Source organism: Mercenaria mercenaria, chromosome 4 (genome assembly GCF_021730395.1).
Source record: "Mercenaria mercenaria strain notata chromosome 4, MADL_Memer_1, whole genome shotgun sequence".
NCBI classification, from domain to species: domain Eukaryota; kingdom Metazoa; phylum Mollusca; class Bivalvia; order Venerida; family Veneridae; genus Mercenaria; species Mercenaria mercenaria.
In genome coordinates this window covers 94038764-94060730 of record NC_069364.1, presented here as the reverse complement: position 1 = coordinate 94060730, position 21967 = coordinate 94038764, and the positions used below count along the sequence as shown (strand labels likewise).

Sequence of the window (21967 nt, the reverse complement as noted above, 5' to 3'; positions counted from 1 at the left end):
ACCGGTTTAAGCTCCCCGGTGGTGTTTTTGCCACTGGCCGTTCCAAGGCGGTGCCCCACTGTGTTCCTTTTTTTGGTCGTTTTGTCCTTGTGTGTTGACTTTGTGTGCGCGCGTGTGTGTATGCTTATTGTTCGTCTTGTCCTTGTGTGTTGGCTTTGAGTGTGTGTGTGTGTGTTGTTCGTTTTGTCCTGGTGTGTGGGCTTTGGGTGTGTGTGTGTGTGTGTGTGTGTGTGTGTGTGTGTGTGGTGCGCGCGTTTGCGTGCTGGGGGTTCGTTTTGGGGAGGCTGCGCTTTTGGTGCGTGGCGTTCCCTGTTTGATATTTTTCTTTGTTTTTATGGTAAAAGTCATCATTGTTGTTCAAAATCTGACGATTCTATTTACAAAACGTGTTATTCTTATTCTATGTTATGTGATTGTATTTGTATAGCGTCGCTGTGCTATTTACATCGCGGGAAATCGCACATACAATAAGAATATCAAGCTTACAAATACAATAATGAATATACAACAACAATAACGTCTTTTACAATAAGAATATCGAACATACAATAAGAATAACGACATATAGAATATCAATGGTAACACTTAGAATATGAATGACAAGAGATTGAATAACAATATCAAAGATACAATAACACTAACGAATTCTAACACGATCCGCAGCAATTGCTATATGTGATTGTAACATAAGAGATTCTACTTCAGTTCCATTACATACGAATTATTTCAGGGCCAAACGATTGGAAACAGCATTTCAAAAACATAAATATAATAAAAAGTCATACTGACTTATGTGTAGGTCCGTAAAACACGTTCTGATCTCTACGAGCGAATTCAATTAGCTCAATTATGATACAGCGGTGACGTCATAAATATATGACATAAAGTATGACGTCATAATGTTGTGACATATAAAAGTTAAGCTCGTCACTCGTAACACTCGCCTAATTGGATTATTCTGTTCATAATTAGTTTGCGAGCTGTTAGATTACTAATTTATGAATACTTCTCAAAATTCTAATAAAAAAGAAACAAATATCTATACGTTCCATTGGCTATGCAACACTTTCTAACCATAGGGGGTAAATTGTAACATCATATGACCCGAATGACATATTACGCTGAAAATGTAGTACCGTAAAATGCGAATTATTTGCGTTGTTAGAATCGAAATAATAAATCTGTTCCAAAAATTTTATCAATTAATAAAACATGGGCAGTCGTTTGGATGCGAATATTTAAATCACTCGTGCTACGCACTCGTGATTTAATTATTACGCATCCAAACTCCTGCCCATATTTTATTAACTGATAAAATATAGGAACAGATTGATTATTTCTTAAATATAGAATAACAGTAATGACTTACCATAAGAATATCGAACATACAATTAGAATAACGACATATACACTAACAATGGTAAGACTTAGAATATGAATGACACGACATTGAATAACAATATCAAAGATACAATAATAATAACGAAACATAGAATAAAAATAATATCTTTTACCATAAGAATAACGAACATACCATAAGAATAACGACTTATACAATAACAATAGCAAATTTTAGAATATGAATGACACGACATTGAATAACAATAACAAACATACAATAATAATAACATACATATATAATTTAGCAACGTTTGACATGCCATAGGTAAGTTTAACATAAGCTAGTATATCTTATTGGAAAGTTTATCTTTACTACCTCCGTTCACAAAAAAAAACTACCATTCTTGTTTTTATTGTAATGTCGTTAGGATATCTACCAAGTTCTGCGAATAGCATGTATATAGGTGTACCTTTTCTTAATTTCTTAACGTATCGTAGAAACTGGCAGTGAACGTTTTTCAGTTAATGAAATAAATTTCGCTTTGGTATGTAAGACTTCGAAGTACTGTGTGTTCAAATTGTTTGAGATCCATAGACAACTATGTATTTATATCCATGTAAGCACCAATGTGATCTAATTTACGAGAGTCTGACGAGTGTGCGTGTGGGTGTGTTCTTTTTCAACAATTTTTCAGTCATATAAACGACGGTGTCTGCTTGTAGCAGTGAGCACAATGCCCAGTTTTATAGTGCTGCCTCACTGGAATATCACGCCGTAGATACGTGACATGATACGCCACCCAGTCACATTATACTGACACCGGGCTGACCAGTCCTAATGCTGAGCGCCAAACGAGGAAGCTACTAGTACCTTTGTTTACGTCTTTGATATGACGCGGCCGGGGATCGAAGCGGGTGCTTTACCACTAGGCTACCGAGAGTCTGATGAGACTCGATTTATTAATTATTGTCCTTTATATGTATAAATAATCCAATGTCACGTGCTGAATGTGAACTGCAATCTTCCAAAAGTCGCTGCATATTTTGAAGGAATATCTAAAGTGGCCATTGGCAATCATTAGGACAAATATGTGCAGTGCATGTAGTATACCTTATACCATGAGTGACTCAAACCAACGACCACTGAAACTAGCATAGAGTTTGATAACCAAAATGAAAGACTTTGATATAAATTTGCTATCACGTCTTGCTTTTTGCAGGAACTTGAACCTCAGTTACCTGCAAATACTAACCAATATACCGTGACATCTCCTTGAATCCGGTGAGTAGTTATTATTTAGTTAGTTGCTGATTCTGTAATGCCAAAATATGCATATAGCGCTGGAGATATTTTTCATTGCATTATAATTTTCAAAAGGCTAATATTTGCAGTTTTTTTCCACATGCTTTGTCAAAAGGAATGGATAAGTTTTATTAAAACATCTTAATAAACTATATTGTTAGGCCGTAAAAAAAATACACCATTTTAGAGTTACATCGACAAAAGCATTTAAGAAATATTAACAAAGTCTGCATAACTTGCTCCCAAAATATTTCCACGACATAGGTAAAAAGACTGGATTTCAAGTTAACAAGACCAGCAGAACAAGCAAATTGCCGCACCCTTCATATTCGCCCGACCTTAGTCCCTGTGATTATTTTATCTTTCCTATGCTGAAGAAAATGCTAGTTGGGCGCCGCTACAATAGGGATTTCCCCCAAAACGAAACTCATTTAATATGTTATGTTTTTTGTAGTAGGTATGGAAGGTTTTATGGTTAAAAATTCAGTATAACGCATCTAACATTATATGGACTATTTAGGAAACTCACTCTCAAAATATCCTGTCTATTTAAATATACCAATTATTGCATCTTCTTTCCTGATTGAAAAGAAAATTTGGAAACAGGTATGGATAGATCATAAAATTCTTGCCATGCCCTAATTTTGCCATGTAAAAGGAAATATCGGCGAAATTAAAACAAATTGTCACGTGACCAAATAATGTTCATTGATGTTGATTAATACCCTTTTCCTAATGAGTCCACCGTCTGTTCCGCCTTTAGAAAACTGACCTAAATTATGGCAAGCAAACACAATCGTACCTTTTCTTGTTGTTTTCTAAAACACGAGTGTATATAGGGTTTTGATTATAGTATTAGTTGATATTCTATTCTGTAACTATTACTTCCGTTAAAAACTAAGTACTACCAAATTTTTATGACGTGTTTTGTGTTTGTTTTTACTTTATTTTAAACATTCTGACTTTTCTTAGTCTTTTTCTGTATGAATATGTTTGTACTTTGTATTTTATATTAGTCGAGGATCATGATTATGTCCTTGGCCATTTATGTTATTCTATTCAATAATGTCATTATAAATATATTCTGATAGCCGAACAAGGAGTTAAAAGTTTTTCCTCATTAGACCTTGAAGATATCGTCTTATTAACGTTAACGTACACTTGTACGCTTTTGTTGTGTACCAATGTACTTGAGTTACAAACTTTGTTGAGTTTACTTTTATTATATTAGGTTTGCCTTTTCTGATTAATAACGTTTACGTTTTGGTCGTCTAACAAACATATTTTTATTTACAACCGTTCTCACTTTTCGGTGAAAACATTGTCACAATGATTGTGCGATTAACAACCGATAGAACATTAATTAAATTTGTTCTGATTCCAAGTGTGTCAGGGTCAGATCAAAGAACACATGTCTGAAGAGTGTGTATGCATCATTTTCTTGTTTCGTAATTATTGAAGTTCTCCTTGCTGTTAGATATAAATTATATTTGCAGCCATGTAAGTGTTGTTTGTTCTCAGTAGGCGGTTATTATACAAAAATCACACCGTTCAGTAAACATCGATGTTGTCTTATCCGACATAATATTTAATGTATTTAGTTATTTGTTGTCTCTTGGCGTCAGTTACGGTATTTAATTTTAAAAAATGTATCTCAGTTTATGAAGCAGTCCAACATGTTGCATAATTACTACCTTGTATGGAAATTCGGGGGATCACAGGTTAGATCGTGGTTTAAAGAAGCACATACAAGACAACATTTTAGCTAAATATTATTGAAGACAGAGATTCTCTTCTTTTCACTATTCTAACATTTTAACATGCGCACGAGGTAGCACATTCGCTGTTTTAGGATACCTTAAATTCAATTTATGACGGCAATTCATTTATGGAAATCACAAAGTAATTGTGACAACATTAGTTTTTTTTCTTTCGTTATAATCATATAAAGATATCAATAAAACGATTCAAATTTTATATGATTTATAATTGGGTTATTTGATATCTTAAGGGGACGCAGACTTTGAAATTAGAAAAAGTGGGCGGGGTATGATGAAATTTAGCTGCAAAAAAGTACAAAGTTTTGGTACATGAAATGGATTCTGTTTCAACTGTTATTAGTACACAAAGGATTTCTCATTAAAATAAAAATTTAAAAACATTAACAAGAAAGTTATGGTTGAATTACATACGATTTATTATTCAAAGTCAATAATTAATATTTTTGTGCGAAAATAGTAGCGCTTTACCTTGTCCAAACATTTATCAATATCCTACAGATTCTAATTTAAAGAAAAAGGGAAATAAGTTCACCGTCTTTAATTTCATTTTGCATATGTAAGCTAAAACACAGTATTTAGTTTGTTTACAAACTAGTGCATATGAAAAGATATGGTGGTCAAGGAAGGCCACATTCCAAAACTGAAAGAGTATATTCCCCTTAAACATTTATTGTTAAAGATGTCGAGTGGCTTGCAATAAGGGACTAGAAATGGTTCCATTATTAATTTTCAACTTGGTATGAATTCATGATGATGAACTATAATGCACTTAAATATCAAAACACATTAACAAACTTTTGAAAATGTATTGTCTTAAAAATACTTAAGATTAAAAGCCTTAGGAAGCTTTCAGACGCATAATTTTCAATAGTGTTTATTTACAATGTAGTTTTAAATGTGATTCACAGTTACATATGTCAGCCCGCTAAGCTCCGTAGGGAGAGCACAAATCTATCGATCACGGGGCCATGGCGAGGCATATGTTCTCCGTGACGGTTATGATAATAGACATTGTGTCGTGAGTCATTTCGTCCTCCACTTCTGCATCATGTGGAGAAGTTGACAGCGACTTGTGGAGAACAGGTAAGTACTGGTATAGAATCCAGGAAGGGACCTCCGTGGCCGTGTGAGTAGGTTGCTCACTTGGAATAACTTGCCCCTCACGCATGTTGGTTCGAGTCTCGCCCAGGGTGTTTAATTCTTTATGTACAGAAGCCATCCATCTGGTTTATGGAAGGTCAGTGGTTCTACCCAGGTGCCAGCCAATGTTGAAATTATGCACGGAGGGACACCCGGGGTCTTCCTCCTCCACCAAAAGCTGAAAAGTCGCCAAATTACCTGTCATTGTGTCGGTGTGACGTTAAATCCAACAAAAACAAAAGATAATAGGTAAGGGTAGATTTCTCGGAAGCACAGAGCACCAAAAACACAGCCCCAGAGCCACGCATAAATTGCATAGTAGGCCCACAACAAAAAGAAGCTGCAATGAAAAAATATTTCAGACGGGTTGCTTCAAACATCCAACAAGTACATATTAATTTGTACTAAATATAGATGAAGGGGAAGGAAATGGTATGGGGCCGGGGATGGGGGCCCCGACGGGGAAAATTGAACAAGGACGAATATATAAGGGAATGCCATGTTCTTTAACAACAGCCGCACTACCACGTAAACCACAATAGCGCAGACAATCATGTACCAAAGATAAACACACAACTACGATCAACTGAATAACATTGAAAAACGAACAAGCAACCATAAGAAAACAGTAGAGCACCGTTATAGACTCACGAGTCCTACACTTTATTAGTCATCGCACCATCAAATAGGAAAGCGTAGCAATTAACTGTGGAGGTGTCAATCACTTAACATGCACTGTGCTTCAAGATTTTCGCATCGTATCCTCTTTTGATAAACTTTTTAACCAACTTTACAAATATTTGATTAAAATAAGGGCTATGTTTAATTTTCCGAATTTTATACACTACATCTCCATAGTATTCTGGGTCTGTAAATCTAAGTTTTAAAAGTGTTTTAAGGTTCGTATTGTATTTTTCTAACAGTTCCGACAATCTGTAGTAAAAATTACTAAAAGCTTTCCGTAGCTTATGATAACGGTAACCCTGTTGTTACAATTTCTTGGTGATATGAAGATTTCTGTCATTTAAATCATCTATCTTTGAGCAATCTCTTGCAAAACGAATAAGTTGTGAAATATAGATACCGTATGATGTTGCTCGAGGGACATCTCCATCAAGATGGGGAAAGTTGACAATTTCAAAATTAAAATCGTCCCTTTTATCATATATTTTCGTTTCTAGATTATTATTCACAATTGTTAAATTTAAATCCAAAAATGGCGCTTCTGAATCTGAAGTATTAGCCTTGTTAAGCTGTAACTCTTTAGGGTAAATGTATTTCACCATTTCTGAAAAATATTGGTTGTCCATATTTTAAATATCATCAAAATACCTTGAAGTTCCATTAAAAGCTTCAATAATTTCAAATTGTGTCTCAGTGGATAAACTGAGCATGAAATCTCGTTCATAACAATATTAGAATAAATCAGCAATGAACGTGGGGCGGGGGGGGGGGGGGGGGGGGCAGTTGGTTCCCATCGGGATACCAATTACTTGTCTGTAAGTTTTATTGCCAAATTTGATAAATATATTATCTAGTAGAAACTTCAGAGCTTCACAAACCTGAACACACCTCCATAGGTTGTATCTCTGAAATGCACTGTTAGAAAAGAATGCTCTAGTTTCATTACAAGCCAGATAATTAACGTTTTCTCTTGCAAATGTTTTCTCAATTAAAGCTACTAGTTACACAAAACAGAATCAAGGCACTTTGGTTTGGTTTACTGCCCGCCGTTATATGAAGAAAATACTATTGGAAAAAGACGCTAAAACCAAAACAAACATACGAATAGTTTTACCTTCTGTGATGTGTAATATAGTTTATCACAGTTTGCAAAAAAGTTGGAAACATGCAGCAGCTGCAAATGCAATGGACGAATGAGGAGGCTTGGAATTATTAAAAAGCATAAAATGCATGATCCTTCACAATTCGTTAAGACAAATATTTTTTCCAGCTCAGTTGTTCTATAGTAAGACAATTAAAATATAAATATGAAGTTGGCAGTGGCAGCAGTGGCACAAGCGTTAAGTTGGCAGTAGCAGTAGCAGCCGTCCCAGTAGCAGTAGCAATAATAGTAGCAGTAGAAGAAGCACAATTAGTAGCACAAGAGTAGCAGCAGTAACAGTAGTAGCAGTACCATCACCAGCAGCATAAGTAGAAGCAGTAAATGTAGCAGCAGTAGAAGCAGTATATGTAGCAGCAGTAGCTGCAGTGGCAAAAACGTGAAATAGACAGTAGCAGTAGCATCAGTAGAAACAGCATGAGCAGCAGTAGCAGCAGCTGTAGTAAAAACGTGAAAACCGAGTAGCAGTAGGGGCAATAGCAGTAGAAGTCATATCAGTAGCAGCGGTAGCAGCAGAACCAGTAGCAGTGGCAGACACAGCTATAGCAGTAAAAGTAGCGGTAGCAGTAGTAGACGTACCAGTAGCAGTAGTAGCAGAAGCAGAGGTAACAATAGCAGTAGTACAAGTAGAAACAGTAGCAGTTGTAGTAGTAACAGTAGTAGCACAAGTAACAGTATCAGCAGTAACAGTAACAGTAGCAGTATTCATAGTAGTAGTGGTGTCATCAGTAGCAGTTGTAGCAGTATCATGTCAGCAATAACAGAAGCAAAAGCAGCAATAACAGTAGCAGTAGTAATAGTAGTAGTAGTGGCAGCAGTAGCACAAATAGCAGTTGTAGCAGTAGCATGGAGCAGCAGTAGCAGTAACAGCAGTAGAAGTAGCAGCGGAAGGAGGGGCAGAAGTATCAGCTGCACAGGCGGTAGGAGCAACTGTAGCAGCACCGTTATAGTGGTAGCAGAAGCAGCAGTACCAGACGAAATAAAGCAGTCGCGGTATATGCAGTAGCAACAGTTGCAGAAATAGCAGCAGAAGTAGCAGTAGCAATGGAAGCTATATCACAAGTAGCAGTAGCAGTTGCAGCCGTAGCAGTAACAATAGTAGCAGTTGCAGTAGCAGAAGCAGTAGTACTTGTACCAGAAGCAGCAGTTACAGTAGCAGTAGTGGCAGAAGCTCTAGCAGCAGTAGCAGTTGCACTATCAACATTATCAGTAGCAGCAGTAACAGTAGCAGTTGTAGCACTAGCAATAGCAGTAGTAGTAGTAGTAGTGGTAGTAGCAGTAGCACAGGCAGCAATAGCAGATACACAAGAAACAGTAGTAGCAGTAGCCGAAGCAGCAATAGCAGAGGCAGCAATAACAATAGCACAAGTAGCAGTAGCAGAGGTTGCAGCAGCAGCAGCTTCAGTAGTAGCAGTAGCATCAGGCAGCAGCAGAAGTTATAGCAGCTGCGCCGAAGCAGTTATTGCAGCAGTGGCAGCTTCCATAGTAGCCGTAGCAGTAGCAAAAGTAGCAGCAGTCGCTGTACAAATATCATGGAACTGGCAGTAGAAATAGCAGCACTATCAGTAGTAAAATGCATTACTGTTACTTCTGCAACTGATACTGTCAGTTTCACATTTTGCTTCTGCTACTGCTACTTCTAGTTTCACATTTTCTAATAATTTTGCTTCTGCTACTCTACATTTTAGGTTTATGCCACTGCTACTACTGCTATTGTTACTGCCCGTTTAACGATTTTGCTACTGGTACCGCTGCTACTGCTAAGTCCCAATTTCACCTTTTTACTACTGCTGCTGCTGTTGCTGCTACTGCTATACTCAAATTTCCGTTTCTTCTACTGCTACTGCTATCGCTGCTGCCCTTCTCACGTTTCTGCTACTGTTACTTCTACTGCCATTTCACGGTTTTGCTAATGGTACTGTTGCTGCAAAGGACCATGTATGACAACGGGTGTTTTGGGCTCCTATTCCAATTTCGTTTAAATACGTATCATTAACTTGGCAAATGTATGTATTTTCTCATTTCAGTTGCCAAATTTCTCAAATACTGCATTAAATTCATAAAATAATAATTTATCTATACGTGTCTGTGTGTTTGTAAATATTTGCTTGATTAGGGGGTATACGTAAAGAAAATAAAAAAGTGGAGATTTTGTTTACCGGAAGTAAAAATTGTCACGATAAATAATCATTACCATAGTGTACAATTCTTTATAAAATTAGAAAACTGCTGTATAACATTTGAAATAGTGCAGGAATTAAGGGAGATAACTCTTCCCTACTCAAATCATTCATTTGTAATGGAAAACATGGTTTTCTTTGATTTTTTTTTTCGAAATTAAGACATGTAGAGTGGTTTGAACCGTTTTATATTTCTTCTATTTTCAATTACCACTTGAATAATCCAAATTATAATACATTAAACGACTCGTTACCATGGTAACGGAATGTCCATGAATATAATTTTACATAAATGACGGGTCTGAGCTCAATTTCTTTGCCCTTTTCATCATATAATTCTTTAGTTACCTCTACATGTGGTGTTCTATGTCAGTGTTTCATCAGAGGTGACTTCTGGTTTGCCCTTTGTCTGTCTGTCTATCTGTCTGTCTGTCACTCAATCCGTCTGTCAATTCCAAAAGTAAAGTATATTAATGATGTAACCTAATATATAATCAAATAAATAAAATGACTTCACATGCCTTTCCAACAGTATTTAATTATAAAAATACAAACTAGTTTCGCCTATCGGCTCATCAGTGTACATACAATGTAACGTGACGTTACTATATATAAACTTGGTTAAATATAGGGTCTGATTTAATTCGGAAAGTCAACAGTTGAGACCGAAGTCGATTGCTCCGAAGTAGAAAAGTTGGTATTTTGGTACCAAACTGTTTTTACCACTTCACCAATGGTCTAGGGTTTTTTGTTTTCCTTTGATGTTTCATTGGTAACAACACGTCAAAATGTAAGACAAAATGACGAAGAGGGATCCTGTAATGACTTTGAAAGTGCAATTGTCAGCTTCGAAATACAGGTTTTACAAACACTTTAAAATTATATTTTCCATGGTGCACTGGAGAGTTTGGAAATGAGTCACATCAAATCGAACTTTAGATTTCTTTCATTCATTTATTTGCTGAGCATGCGCAATTACTACCGGGAGTGGTTTCAGCCAATCACGCCCATTTAATGCTCAAACAGTATCTAAGAAATGTACTTGCTAAAATGAATAAAGACGATATTGCATGATTGTGATTAATATAGATTTATTTCTGTAATCGGATATATCAGGAAATTATAATGTTCCTTATTAGTCAAGCTTTACATGATCGATTTTGACTGATTCGCGATGATTTATCGCGAAACGTCGCTGATTGGCTGAAACCTTTTACCTGTCGTGTAACAAAACTAAAAATATCATCGGCGTGAAGTTGGCAGTACAACAGTAGCAGCAGTTACCTGCTACTACTGCCAGCAGTTACAGCAGTTAACTGCTCCTACTGCTGCTACTGCTGTACTGCCAACTTCACGCTGATAAAATAATATCGGCGAAATAGCCAGAAGTTTAACTAGCCGGTTCTAGTGTAGGGTTGCGGTTGTGGTCTTAGCGTGAGATGTGTTTCACACTTCATTACCTCTCATGAACAAATTCAACTAAACCAAGTCTGCTATTTTTCACTGAAATAAATCAGAGGTTCGTCACAGTCCGAAATCGAACCTCAGATTTATTCATTTCATTTACTTGGTGAGCATGCGCAATTACTACCGGGAGTGGTTTCAGCCAATCACGCCGAATTCATGATCAAACAGTATCTAAGTAAAGTATTGCTAAATATGAATAAATAGATTTATAACCTTTTACCTGTAATGTAACATAACTAAAATATCGGCGAAATATACCAGAGGTTCAGCTAGGGAACCATAGTAAACCTCTGGTATGCGAAAATGGTTATTATTACATAATATTTTATAAACTCCTTTGAAAAGTGTGGGTGTTTTATTCAAACTGTTGTCAAATGTTCTAATAAAATGAAACTGCCCATATTGTTATTAAGACATTGAATAAATTGATTGTATACTTTATTGTTTTATTTTCAGCGTATTCTTAAAGAAAATATATGAAAATCATAGGTGACCGATTATAAATGTTTATGAGTGTAGAAACATGTTTTGGTTTTTTACATACACGCTGTGCATTACATGCTTATTGGTTTCAAACAAGAGTTCCCTTTAAGCGGAAGTTTATTATCCATACAACATACACATGGAAAGGAGTTGAATCGGGAATTTGTAATGCATACTTACATTCTAGTATACAATGTGCGCCCTAAAACCCTAATTAGGAGTGACACCAAACCATTTTACGGGGAAAGACCGATGAGTTGAGAATGTCGTGACGTTCGTTATAAAAGAATGCAGCCCTTTTATTATTTTCCTGTTTGTTAAGATTTGCAAACTGATGACAAACGAATATCTACAAATGTAATTGTCTGCAAGATGCGAAATTGCGTGAAAAATATGTGTAAGTGGAGACTGTTTCTGATGAAAAATAATGATAAAATCCTTTTTTTCAAACAAAACTTAGGTAAATAGATTTTTACCTTCAGCAAACTTCAGCAATTTTAACTTCAATTTAAAACAAAGCAACACATTCCTTTCTACATTTAATGTCATCCAGTTTTGTTTAATGTTTTGTTTGTATGTCACTAACGTTTATTTGTGATGATCATATGATGGATTATCAAAACGTAACATAACTTTACCCAACGATATCTTTTGAAATTGTCTTTTCTTTTATTTCAACAAGTTAAACAGTTTTTGAGTAATGCAGATGTACAGAGAAATGATATTTTTCCCTCTAAACTGCAAAACATATACCGTAAAGGGACGATAAATGTTAAGATTATTTTGTGCCCACTGTAACTTAATTTAAATTGTACTTTGTTGTTTTTGCAGTTTGATCAACCTTTTCCGTTAGAAAAGTTATGCATGATTTCTCTTTGAATATAAGACAATACCTTTCACAACATACAGCAATAATTTCATAACCTTAAGGTCTGTAACATGAACCTTTCAGTTGAAAAAAATAGTCATAACTTGCGGCAAACAAATTATGATAGCATATTTTCCATTGTAAATTTAATCAATTTAGGACACGCGAAGTTTTGAAATTTTGAGTTTGGTTTTATTTGCTGATGAAGTAATTAAAAAATGATATCTAGTGTATAGTTTCTTTCTGGGTCTTCCAAAATTAAATAAAAATTAACGCAAATCGTATTACGTAATTGGCGGATCAAACAGTATATCGCAATAAGATCAAGTAGAATTTAAATACTTATGCTGTACCCACTTCAGCTTAACAGTACACTTTATGTCATAGACTCAGTTAAACCGAGTCTGCTATTACTCTGCCTGGTTGCATTCTAAGTTTCCAAGGGATCTTCTTACAGATTTTATCAACTAGCACAACAGCAGTTTTAAGTGCCGTGTGACGGCTGTAAAAAGGTTACCCTTAACTGGAATTAGTGTTGATATATTTTCTGATCCTTTTAGATCATGGAGTCCATTCAATACCTTTATGGTAGAGTTCCATTTAAGAAATTATTTTGTCACTCTACACAAACGTTCTATTGTTCTGGGTCAGTCTGACCTTGACTTTGACCTATTGACCTCAAACCAACAGGGGTTATTAGCTGGTCATGATCAACCACACTATTAAGTTTCCTGATCCTAGGCCTAAGCATTCTCAAGTTATCGTCCAGAAACGGTTTAACTCTTCCGGGTATGACCTTAATCAAAATCAACAGGAGTCATTTGCTGGTCAAGCCCAACATAACTATCAACTCTCATGATCGTAGACCAAAGCGTTCTTGCGTTATCATCCGCTCACTGTGACCTTGTCCTTTAACCTACTAATCTCAAAATCAATAAGGGTCATCTGCTTGCTACGACAAACCTAACTATCAACTTTCATGATCCTAGACTCAAGCGTACTTGAGGTATCATCCAGAAACGGATTGGTCCACATAGAAACTTTTCTTTGTTATATAATGAACAAAAATTTATATGGTTAATGTCCTCTGAAGATCCTGGCTTTTATTGATATTTTCTATATATATACATGATATGTATAATAAAAGAACTCTCTTGCTAGCTTACTAGTCAGATCATGTAGCACCAACAATCATTATGAATGAAAGTCATAGTTTACTGTGGAATTTACTTCAATCTCAGTAATTGTTTCTTGTCTTCTTTTTTCATTGTCATAAGCTTATGTTAATTGTGTCGTAAGAATACGAATGGAGTTTTATTTGCCTTCATGTCCTTATTTATATTTTTGTCCTCTCTGTATGTTTTATAATTCTGTTTATACGTGTCATTATATATGACCCTTGATTGGCTTAATAGAATATTCTATTCTATTCTATTCTATTCTATTCTGATCAGCTGATTGACCTACTGCCCATCACTCGCTTATCCACCAAAATTAGAGCCGACTGGCGAATATATACGTAGACCAATTTACTCTGTTTAAATATCATCGAGAGCATTGTTTATAACAGTAATATCTACATTTAAAATACTGCCAAATTGTCTAATTTACCAATAATTTCAAAAGAAATCCATCTTGACAACAAACGCTAATTTTCCCGCATGACGTCACGCCTGTTTTTTCTTACCTTTACGCCAAGCTCAAGAGCTTTGTCCCTTCAAGTGGCTATTTTTAAAGTAAAATTTTCCGACAAAAATACAGTATTTGTTCGAAATTTACTATGAGCGCACATTTGAACAATGTTTTCTCATGTATCATTCTTCGTGTTTTTGTAATCCTCAAAACATATCCAAAAACTAAAATTGTTCTCCCCTGCGCTCGTATCGTATTTTTGTGATAAAGTGCATGACAATGTCTAAAAATGTACAAAATCTGTGTTGATGACATGAAACTAGACCATGGATCATGACTTTTAACGCAAAACTGTTACATTTTTACTTCAAAAAATGCAAGATTAATCCTTTATGTTTCAAATAATTCGTAACGTTGAGATGTATTTTTAATTTCATTTTCTTCAAAATTTGGGGGCTAAAACTGTGCCTTATCATACATGGTCCTTTCACGTTTCCGCTACTGCTACTTCTATGACTGCTTCTGCTCATTTCACGATTTTGCTACCGCTTCTGCTACTGCTACTATTAATCTCTAGTTTCTGCTACTGCTACTTTTACTGCTGCTACTGCTACTGCTGCGATTGCTATTGCTTCCATTGCTACTGCCAATTTTACGTTTATCCTACTGCTACTGCCGTTACTGCTGCCTGCTTCTCCAGATTCAACAGCTGTTTCTACTACTGTTGGTACTACTAGAGTTGCCACTGTTACTACTGCTACTGCTACTTCTGCACATTTCACATTTATCCTAACGTCACTGCTGTCGCTGCAGCTGCCAATTTCACGTTTGCCGCTACTGCTCCTATTGCTACTGCCTATTTCACATTTTGCTCCTGCTAATGGTGCTATCGCTACTGTCAATTTTGTATTTGTGATTCTGCTACTGGGCTACTGCCTCTACTACTTATGCTTCTATTACAACCTCTGCTACTACTACAGCCCGTCGCTCACATGACTGATGTAGGAAAAGACATTAAACCCGAACATTCACACACACACACACACACACACACACACACACACACACACACACACACACACTACAGCCGATTTCAGTATTTTTGTACGGCTACTGCTACTGCCAGTTACAAGTGTTTGCTACAGCTACTTCCAAGTTTTAAGTTTCTGCTACTGCTGCTGCTGCTACTTCTACTGCTACTTCTATTGCTACCCCTGCTACTGCTGCTACTTCTACTGATAATGATACTGTCAGTATCATGTTTTATTTCTAGGGCTACTGATGCCATTGCTACTGACACTTTCAAATATTTGTTGTTGCTAATATAATGCTACAGCCAATCTCTCTTTTTGCTACTGCTCCTCTTGTTACTGCAACTGCAAATTTCATATTTTTGCAACTGCTGCTTCTGCTACAGCTACTGCAAATTTTACATATTTGCAACTTCTGCTCCTGCTACAGCTACTGCAAATTTCACGTTTTTTGCAACTGCTTCTGCTACAGCTACTGCAAATTTTACATATTTGCAACTGCTGCTCCTGCTACAGCTACTGTAAATTTCACGTTTTTGCAACTGCTGCTGCTGCTACAGCTACTGTAAATTTCACGTTTTTGCAACTGCTCCGGCTGCTACAGCCACTGCAAATTTTACGTTTTTGCAACTGCTGCTGCTGCTGCAGCCACTGTAAATTTCACGTTTTTACAACTGCTGCTGCTGCTGCAGCTACTGTAAATTTCACGGTTTTGCAACTGCTGCTGCTGCAGCAGCTACTGTAAATTTCACGTTTTTGCAACTGCTGCTGCTGCTACAACTACTGCAAATTTCACATTTTTAAATCTGCTGCTGCAGCTACAGCTACTGTAAATTTCACGTTTTTGCAACTGCTGCTGCTGCTGCAGCTACTGTAAATTTCACGTTTTTGCAACTGCTGCTGCTGCTGCTACAGCTACTGTAAATTTCACATTTTTGTTGCTGCTACTACTACAATCAATTTTTACGGAATAAGATAATTAAATATGTATAGTTCTAGGCAGGTTATTTGAGTAACGTTATAATTAAGAATTACAGACATCAGAGTTATCAGGCTCGGCAGAAATGGGCGGAATAGGTTCGGTAGAGCGCCCCCCCCCCCCCCCCCCCCCCCTCCTCTTCGATCCCATATCAGCCTTGCCTGATAACATTGATACTAAGAGACAGTAGCCTGTTATGCTTGTTTTGTTTATATAAGTAAACAGAGCATTACTCACACGATTGCAATACATTGATATGCGTTGCAGTTATATCCATCTTTAAGCAGGCATTAAATTTCTCTGGTGGATTTAAAAATGTTTCACCGGTAAGGTTATAAATGTTGTCTCCCAAAGTTATGCATTTCATTTGTGTTTGTTAATTTGTTAATTACTGCCCCCACCCCCTCCACACATACACACACACACACACACACACACACACACACACACACACTTTCCCCATCCCCGCCTCTCTTCTCTTAAATGTGATAAAATATTAAATTAGAGTTTTTGATAAAAAAACCAACATCTTTTAAATACAATTATTAACATTTGAAAATTATCGCAAATTATAAAACTTCAGGTATTTTCAAGCTACTACATACCTCTTCATAAATTGTATAATTTATCTAATTGTGATTGTCAGGCAATAAGTCTTGTGATAAGTGTACCAAGGCGGGTACGTTTGTTTCTATGTTACAATTTTTTGTTTACTCTGGAAGTTCCAATTTACATTTAGCCACATGGTCTGAAATTTTCCTGCTCTAGATTTTTTTCTAAGGCAAGATAAGTTTATGTTTTCAAAATAATAAATAATTTGTTCAAGTTGTTGAAAATGGATGCCCGGTTTAACAGAGCCTGAGAAACTGAATGTTACCTAATTAACTCATGTGTGGCTTATCAACATGATGCACTGTAATTTACAGGATTTTCTGTGAATAAACAGTCACTGCGTCCGTAGCAACGACAGTAAATATAGCACACTCGCTGTCAATCCTTTGACAATTTAATTATATCAAGACAATGCTATAAGACCTACATAGCTATTTGAATAATTGCCGTTATTATAAGTAGTTTACACTTTTACGCTAACGCGTTGACGAATCTATTTTCTAAAGAGAAAAAAAAAATGCACAAAAATGTTTACGATTTTTCCTGTTTATACCATATTGTTTGTTAATGGTGATATAATAGTCCTAAATCTACGGGTCTTCGCTTCGATTAGAAAGTAGAATAAATGTAATAGTCCATTCTCATTTTTCATTGTTCGTAATAAAGCCGTTTTACCCCACAGTGAGGTCAAAGCATTGAATGGTAAAGTGCTTGTAAAAATTAAGGTAACGTTAGCCTGGCATGATAACAAAATAGAAAAACTGCTGATAAAGCATAAAAATGCCGACGAATGTCTGACATTCTAATGATAACCTTTGTTAGTACAGAGTAATTTGAAATGGATTCATTCATTTTCAAACAATGTATATATATAACTTCTTTAAGCAAATCACAGAGATAGTGTAATTGTTGAGCGAAAGGAGCAGCCAAAAAAATATTATGTCTAGACTACAAAATTAATATGAATTTGACACTACTGCAAGTCAGTGTATAATGACTTACGCAATACAAAGATAATACATGTAAATGATATATCTACATGCATTGCTAATACCAAATGCACATGGGGTGATAGCGGATGTTTTTATCCTTGAAATATAACGACAATCTCCACTAACACCCTCATGTCTTCTATCACGGATATCATAGCCTCGCCCTGGAACCGAACTCGAGACCCAACTATCCGCCTCGCCCGGGAATCGAACCCGAGACCCAACTATCCGCCTCGCCCGGAAACCGAACTCGAGACCCAACTATCTGCCTCGCCCGGGAACCGAAGTCGAGACCCAACTATTCGCAGATTTATGCTACTTCTAGATAGATAAGACAAAGCTGAAATAATAGTACAAATTTTGTACATGTTTTTAAAATTACTGAAAGTGATCATAATTATAATTTATTTTGTAACTAGAAAATCTTTATATCTATTAAAAACTCGGTGTGGTAGTTTATGAGACGTGATATTTAAACGGTTTATAGGCAAATTCACTTTAGGTATCAAAGGGTAAAGCGAGTATTTGATAAAGTTATACAGTCGATGTTTACAAGGAAAGTAGATATATAGAAGCACTAAGACAATACCAATGTAGGGATAACGCATGCTTTTTCGTGTTATAACACCTGCAAAATCCTGAGGTATTGGTTGGTGCCCGAGCCCAGTAGGGCGAGGGTACCAACGTATCCTGAGGGATTCTGAAGATGTTATAACACGGAATGAAATGCGCTAACGCTATTCTAGCATAAAATGCGTAAAAACTAGTAAATGGATACATTGTCCCCAACGTCATAAAATTTCCATGAAATGCGCAGGAATGTCTGAGTTTGTTTTCACGTTGACGTTGTTTCCATTTGAATTATCCATTTTGTGGCCGTTATTTATTTACGCTTTGCCATGGAACGCGCATATATAAAAAGGTGTTTTAACAGCACGTGAGCGCGAGAATCTCTCTAATAACACACGTTTTCTGTCCTGTTAAAACACCTGTCGTCAATATCACGATTAGTGAAAGTTATGATTCTTTGCTTTTCTCCTTTTGTGTTTATTCTATGTACTACTCCAAATAATTGTTATGTAAGTTGTTTACTGCGACTTACTCTATTTTGTCTTTTGGCGGGAATTTATACACTTGGCGGGAAAATTTGTTCTTTAGTATTACTTCAAATTTCGTGATATTTACTTTTCATGCTTTTTATGTTTTGGCGGGAAAATACAGTATAAAAATGTTCTGTGTAACATGCTTTTGGTCAGTTTAAAAGTTGTAGTTTTTGGATGTAAAATTGTCAGAAAAAGCTATAAAATATTGGATTTAAAATAGCGAAAAGTAAAAGTGTTGGAATTTAAAATTGTGTTTATTTTCCTTCGATTCCGATGTGGCAAAAATGAAAGGTTTTAAGGAAAAGCTGCCATAACACCCCCGAAAAGTGACAGGAACAGCAGTTTTATGCTAAATCGACGTTGCTGTCTACAGATCTTGAGCGGTCTTCTGCGCATGTCGGAAAGGGGTTATCAACGGAGCGCACGGCACAGATACGCTAACTATTGCATGTACGCACACATTTAGTGTATAATATGTATAATGTACTGACCATGGTTACAAAATATATACAGTAAAGATACTTATCATTCAAATCACTTGTATCCGGTATATATCGGAGTTTAATTTATCACAGGCGCACATGTCTCTTTTTTCAGTGACAGTCAGTAGGCTACTATTTTGCGTTCCGGAAGTCAGTGAGTGTGATCAAGTCTACTTACAATTAATGTATATCTATTATAGAATTGTTGTTAATTCAAAAAGACTGCAAGATAAAAAGAAACTTCACGATTGGTAAAGAAACGAAGGCCCTAGTGTGTAAACATTGTTAGATATGTAATTTTTGATAAATCAAGGGTCATATCTCTTGATCTATTGATTGGTTAGTACTAATCGTTCATATGACATTCATTGAAATTCCACTAGAAGCAGAGAAGAAAAAGTCTGAACAAACCTAAGCCTTACTCGGCCTTTAAGAAGATATAACTCCACAAAAAATAAATCAAATGAAAAAAGACTGCAAAATGTGCAAAAGTTACTTTTAAGATAGTACTTAACAATTTGGTCCATATTTGATATCAACAACTTTACTGCTTCACATGATGATACTATATATATAGATGAGTTCTGTTGATGAAATTAAAAAAAAATATTGTTTTTGTTAAATCTCTATAAAAGTTGTGATTATGAAAATAATGTCGCTGATTTCTTTATAGATTGTAGTGATTTTATATCACCCTATCTTTGTACAATACTTAATCACATTTTTGACAATTGTGTTTACCCGAACTCTTGGTCAAAGGGAGTTATTATTCCAATTTATAAAAAAAAAGTGATAAAAATGTTCCTTCAAATTATAGAGGTATTACTTTTGTGAATGTATTCAACGATGAATCTAATAATTTATTCAACAATTCACAATATGGCTTCCGTCATGGTCGTTCTACGACTGATGTAATTTTCCTATTACACACAATAATTCTAAAAATTATGTGAAAAAAGTTTGGTGCGTTCTTATTGACTACCAAAGAGCCTTCGACACGGTGAACAGGGAACGTTATGGACCAAACTCGTACAGTCGGGCATAAGCTGTAAAATGACCAACATGATTAAGTGTTTGAAAAAAGTCCTGTGTTAAAATATCTAGTACTATGCAGTTGTCTGGATTTTTTGATGTCTCGATTGGCTTAAACAAGATGAGCCATTATCTCCCCTGCTGTTCATTCTGTTCGTAAATTATATTTTAAACTGTATAGATTTTAACACGTTAACTGAGAAGGATTTAGAATTGTTATCTATGTATATCAGCTTATTTAGTGATGATATCGTATTCACTACTGACCCTAAAAGTTTACAATCACAGTAAGATAGTATCTACCAGTACTCAGAAAAATGAAGTCTGAAAATAAATGTAAGTAAAACCAAAATAATTATGTGTATTTGAAAAACGTAGATCCAGTGCTGTAAACGTAAAATTTTATATAAATGGTGAGAAAATTGAGCAGGTTGACAGTTTTACTTATTTAGCTGTAAAGTTTGTATATACAGGTAGTATGTCTTATGCTGTGACCAAGCTTTGAATGTTTATCACATACTGTTAGCTTTGTTTGATAAAGTAAAATTTGATGTTAAAACTAAAATGTCATTGTTTGATACCATGGTAGTGCCGATATTCTAATCAAGACAAGATTTACGTTTCAAATTTTTTTTTCGTTTGTTTTATCTTCTTTCATTCTGGAAGCGCCTTTGCGTTTTGTTGAATAATGATTGTTGCATTTTCGTTTTGTTGGGGAAGCAACATTGACAGAACGAAAAGATGAGAGTTTACAGCTGTCGTTTCTTCTTGTCGAAGGCGCCAAGACAACAGAAAAAAGCTGTTTCCATCCGACTATTGATTAAACAATCTTAAATTGTTATACACATATGCAGTATTAAGTTCCTCTCGTGCACTACGTGCGGATTGTTTAGTGTAATGGTCAATAACCTTTATTATTCAATTGAAATATTCCCTTAATAACCAAATTTCTTTAGCAGTAATATGTCATCCATTTTACTGCGGCTAGGCTGTGTCATGGAAGATTGTCTAAGTAACTCGGCAAACGTCTAACCACATCTCGAAGCGGTATCAAATCGATCTAAACAAAATCCAATGTGCGAGATGTACATCTACGTACCTAATCTTTGGGTTTGACCAAACACTATCTAAAAGGGCCGTTTTATGCTAGCCTATTTCTGGACATTGCACCAACACCTAAGTTACGCTTAGCTACCACCAGCTGCAGGAGTCTTTATGAGGCTGCAGACGATAAACTATCTCGTTTACAATGATAATTCATTTGAACACACGTGCAATTAAAGCTGGAGTTATACTCTTTAAAACAAATGTTATCATGTTATGCCGATGGCGGTATAATTTGACAATGGCACTGCGAATCCAGCCTTTGATGGAGAAATTTCCGTATTTTGTGTAATACAAATCAAGCATTACAATTTAATTGGATATGCACAAGTACACATCAATAAATATAAATGATAAAAAGAATGAATATTAATATTGGAAAAGGAATTGAAAAGACAGGAATAACTAAATTGTTTTATTTGAAAAGACATTTCATTAATGGGACTCTAACGCTCCAAATGTTATTCTATCACTCTATTCCCTATCCCATAGCATCTACAAAATCTTCCTCTAAAATACTTTATGCAATCAAATAAGCCTAGTATAAACTTGAAATGAACGAGTGTACGTGGGCACAAACTACGTGGGCACAAA

The 21967-nt window shown here is 35.7% G+C and overlaps 2 protein-coding genes across 2 annotated transcripts; both read left to right on the top strand.

Moving 5' to 3' along the window:
• Positions 1-6781: 6781 nt before the first annotated feature.
• On the top strand, positions 6782-8414 carry LOC128556705 (putative protein TPRXL). The gene is made up of 2 exons (XM_053542343.1): positions 6782-6801; positions 7874-8414. Exons 1-2 carry the CDS (start codon positions 6782-6784, stop codon positions 8412-8414), a joined length of 561 nt encoding a protein of 186 aa, XP_053398318.1.
• A 38-nt stretch (positions 8415-8452) lies between these two features.
• Positions 8453-8956, top strand: LOC128556704 (uncharacterized). Its single transcript, XM_053542342.1, has one exon. It carries the CDS (start codon positions 8453-8455, stop codon positions 8954-8956), a length of 504 nt encoding a protein of 167 aa, XP_053398317.1.
• The last annotated feature ends 13011 nt before the right edge of the window (positions 8957-21967 follow it).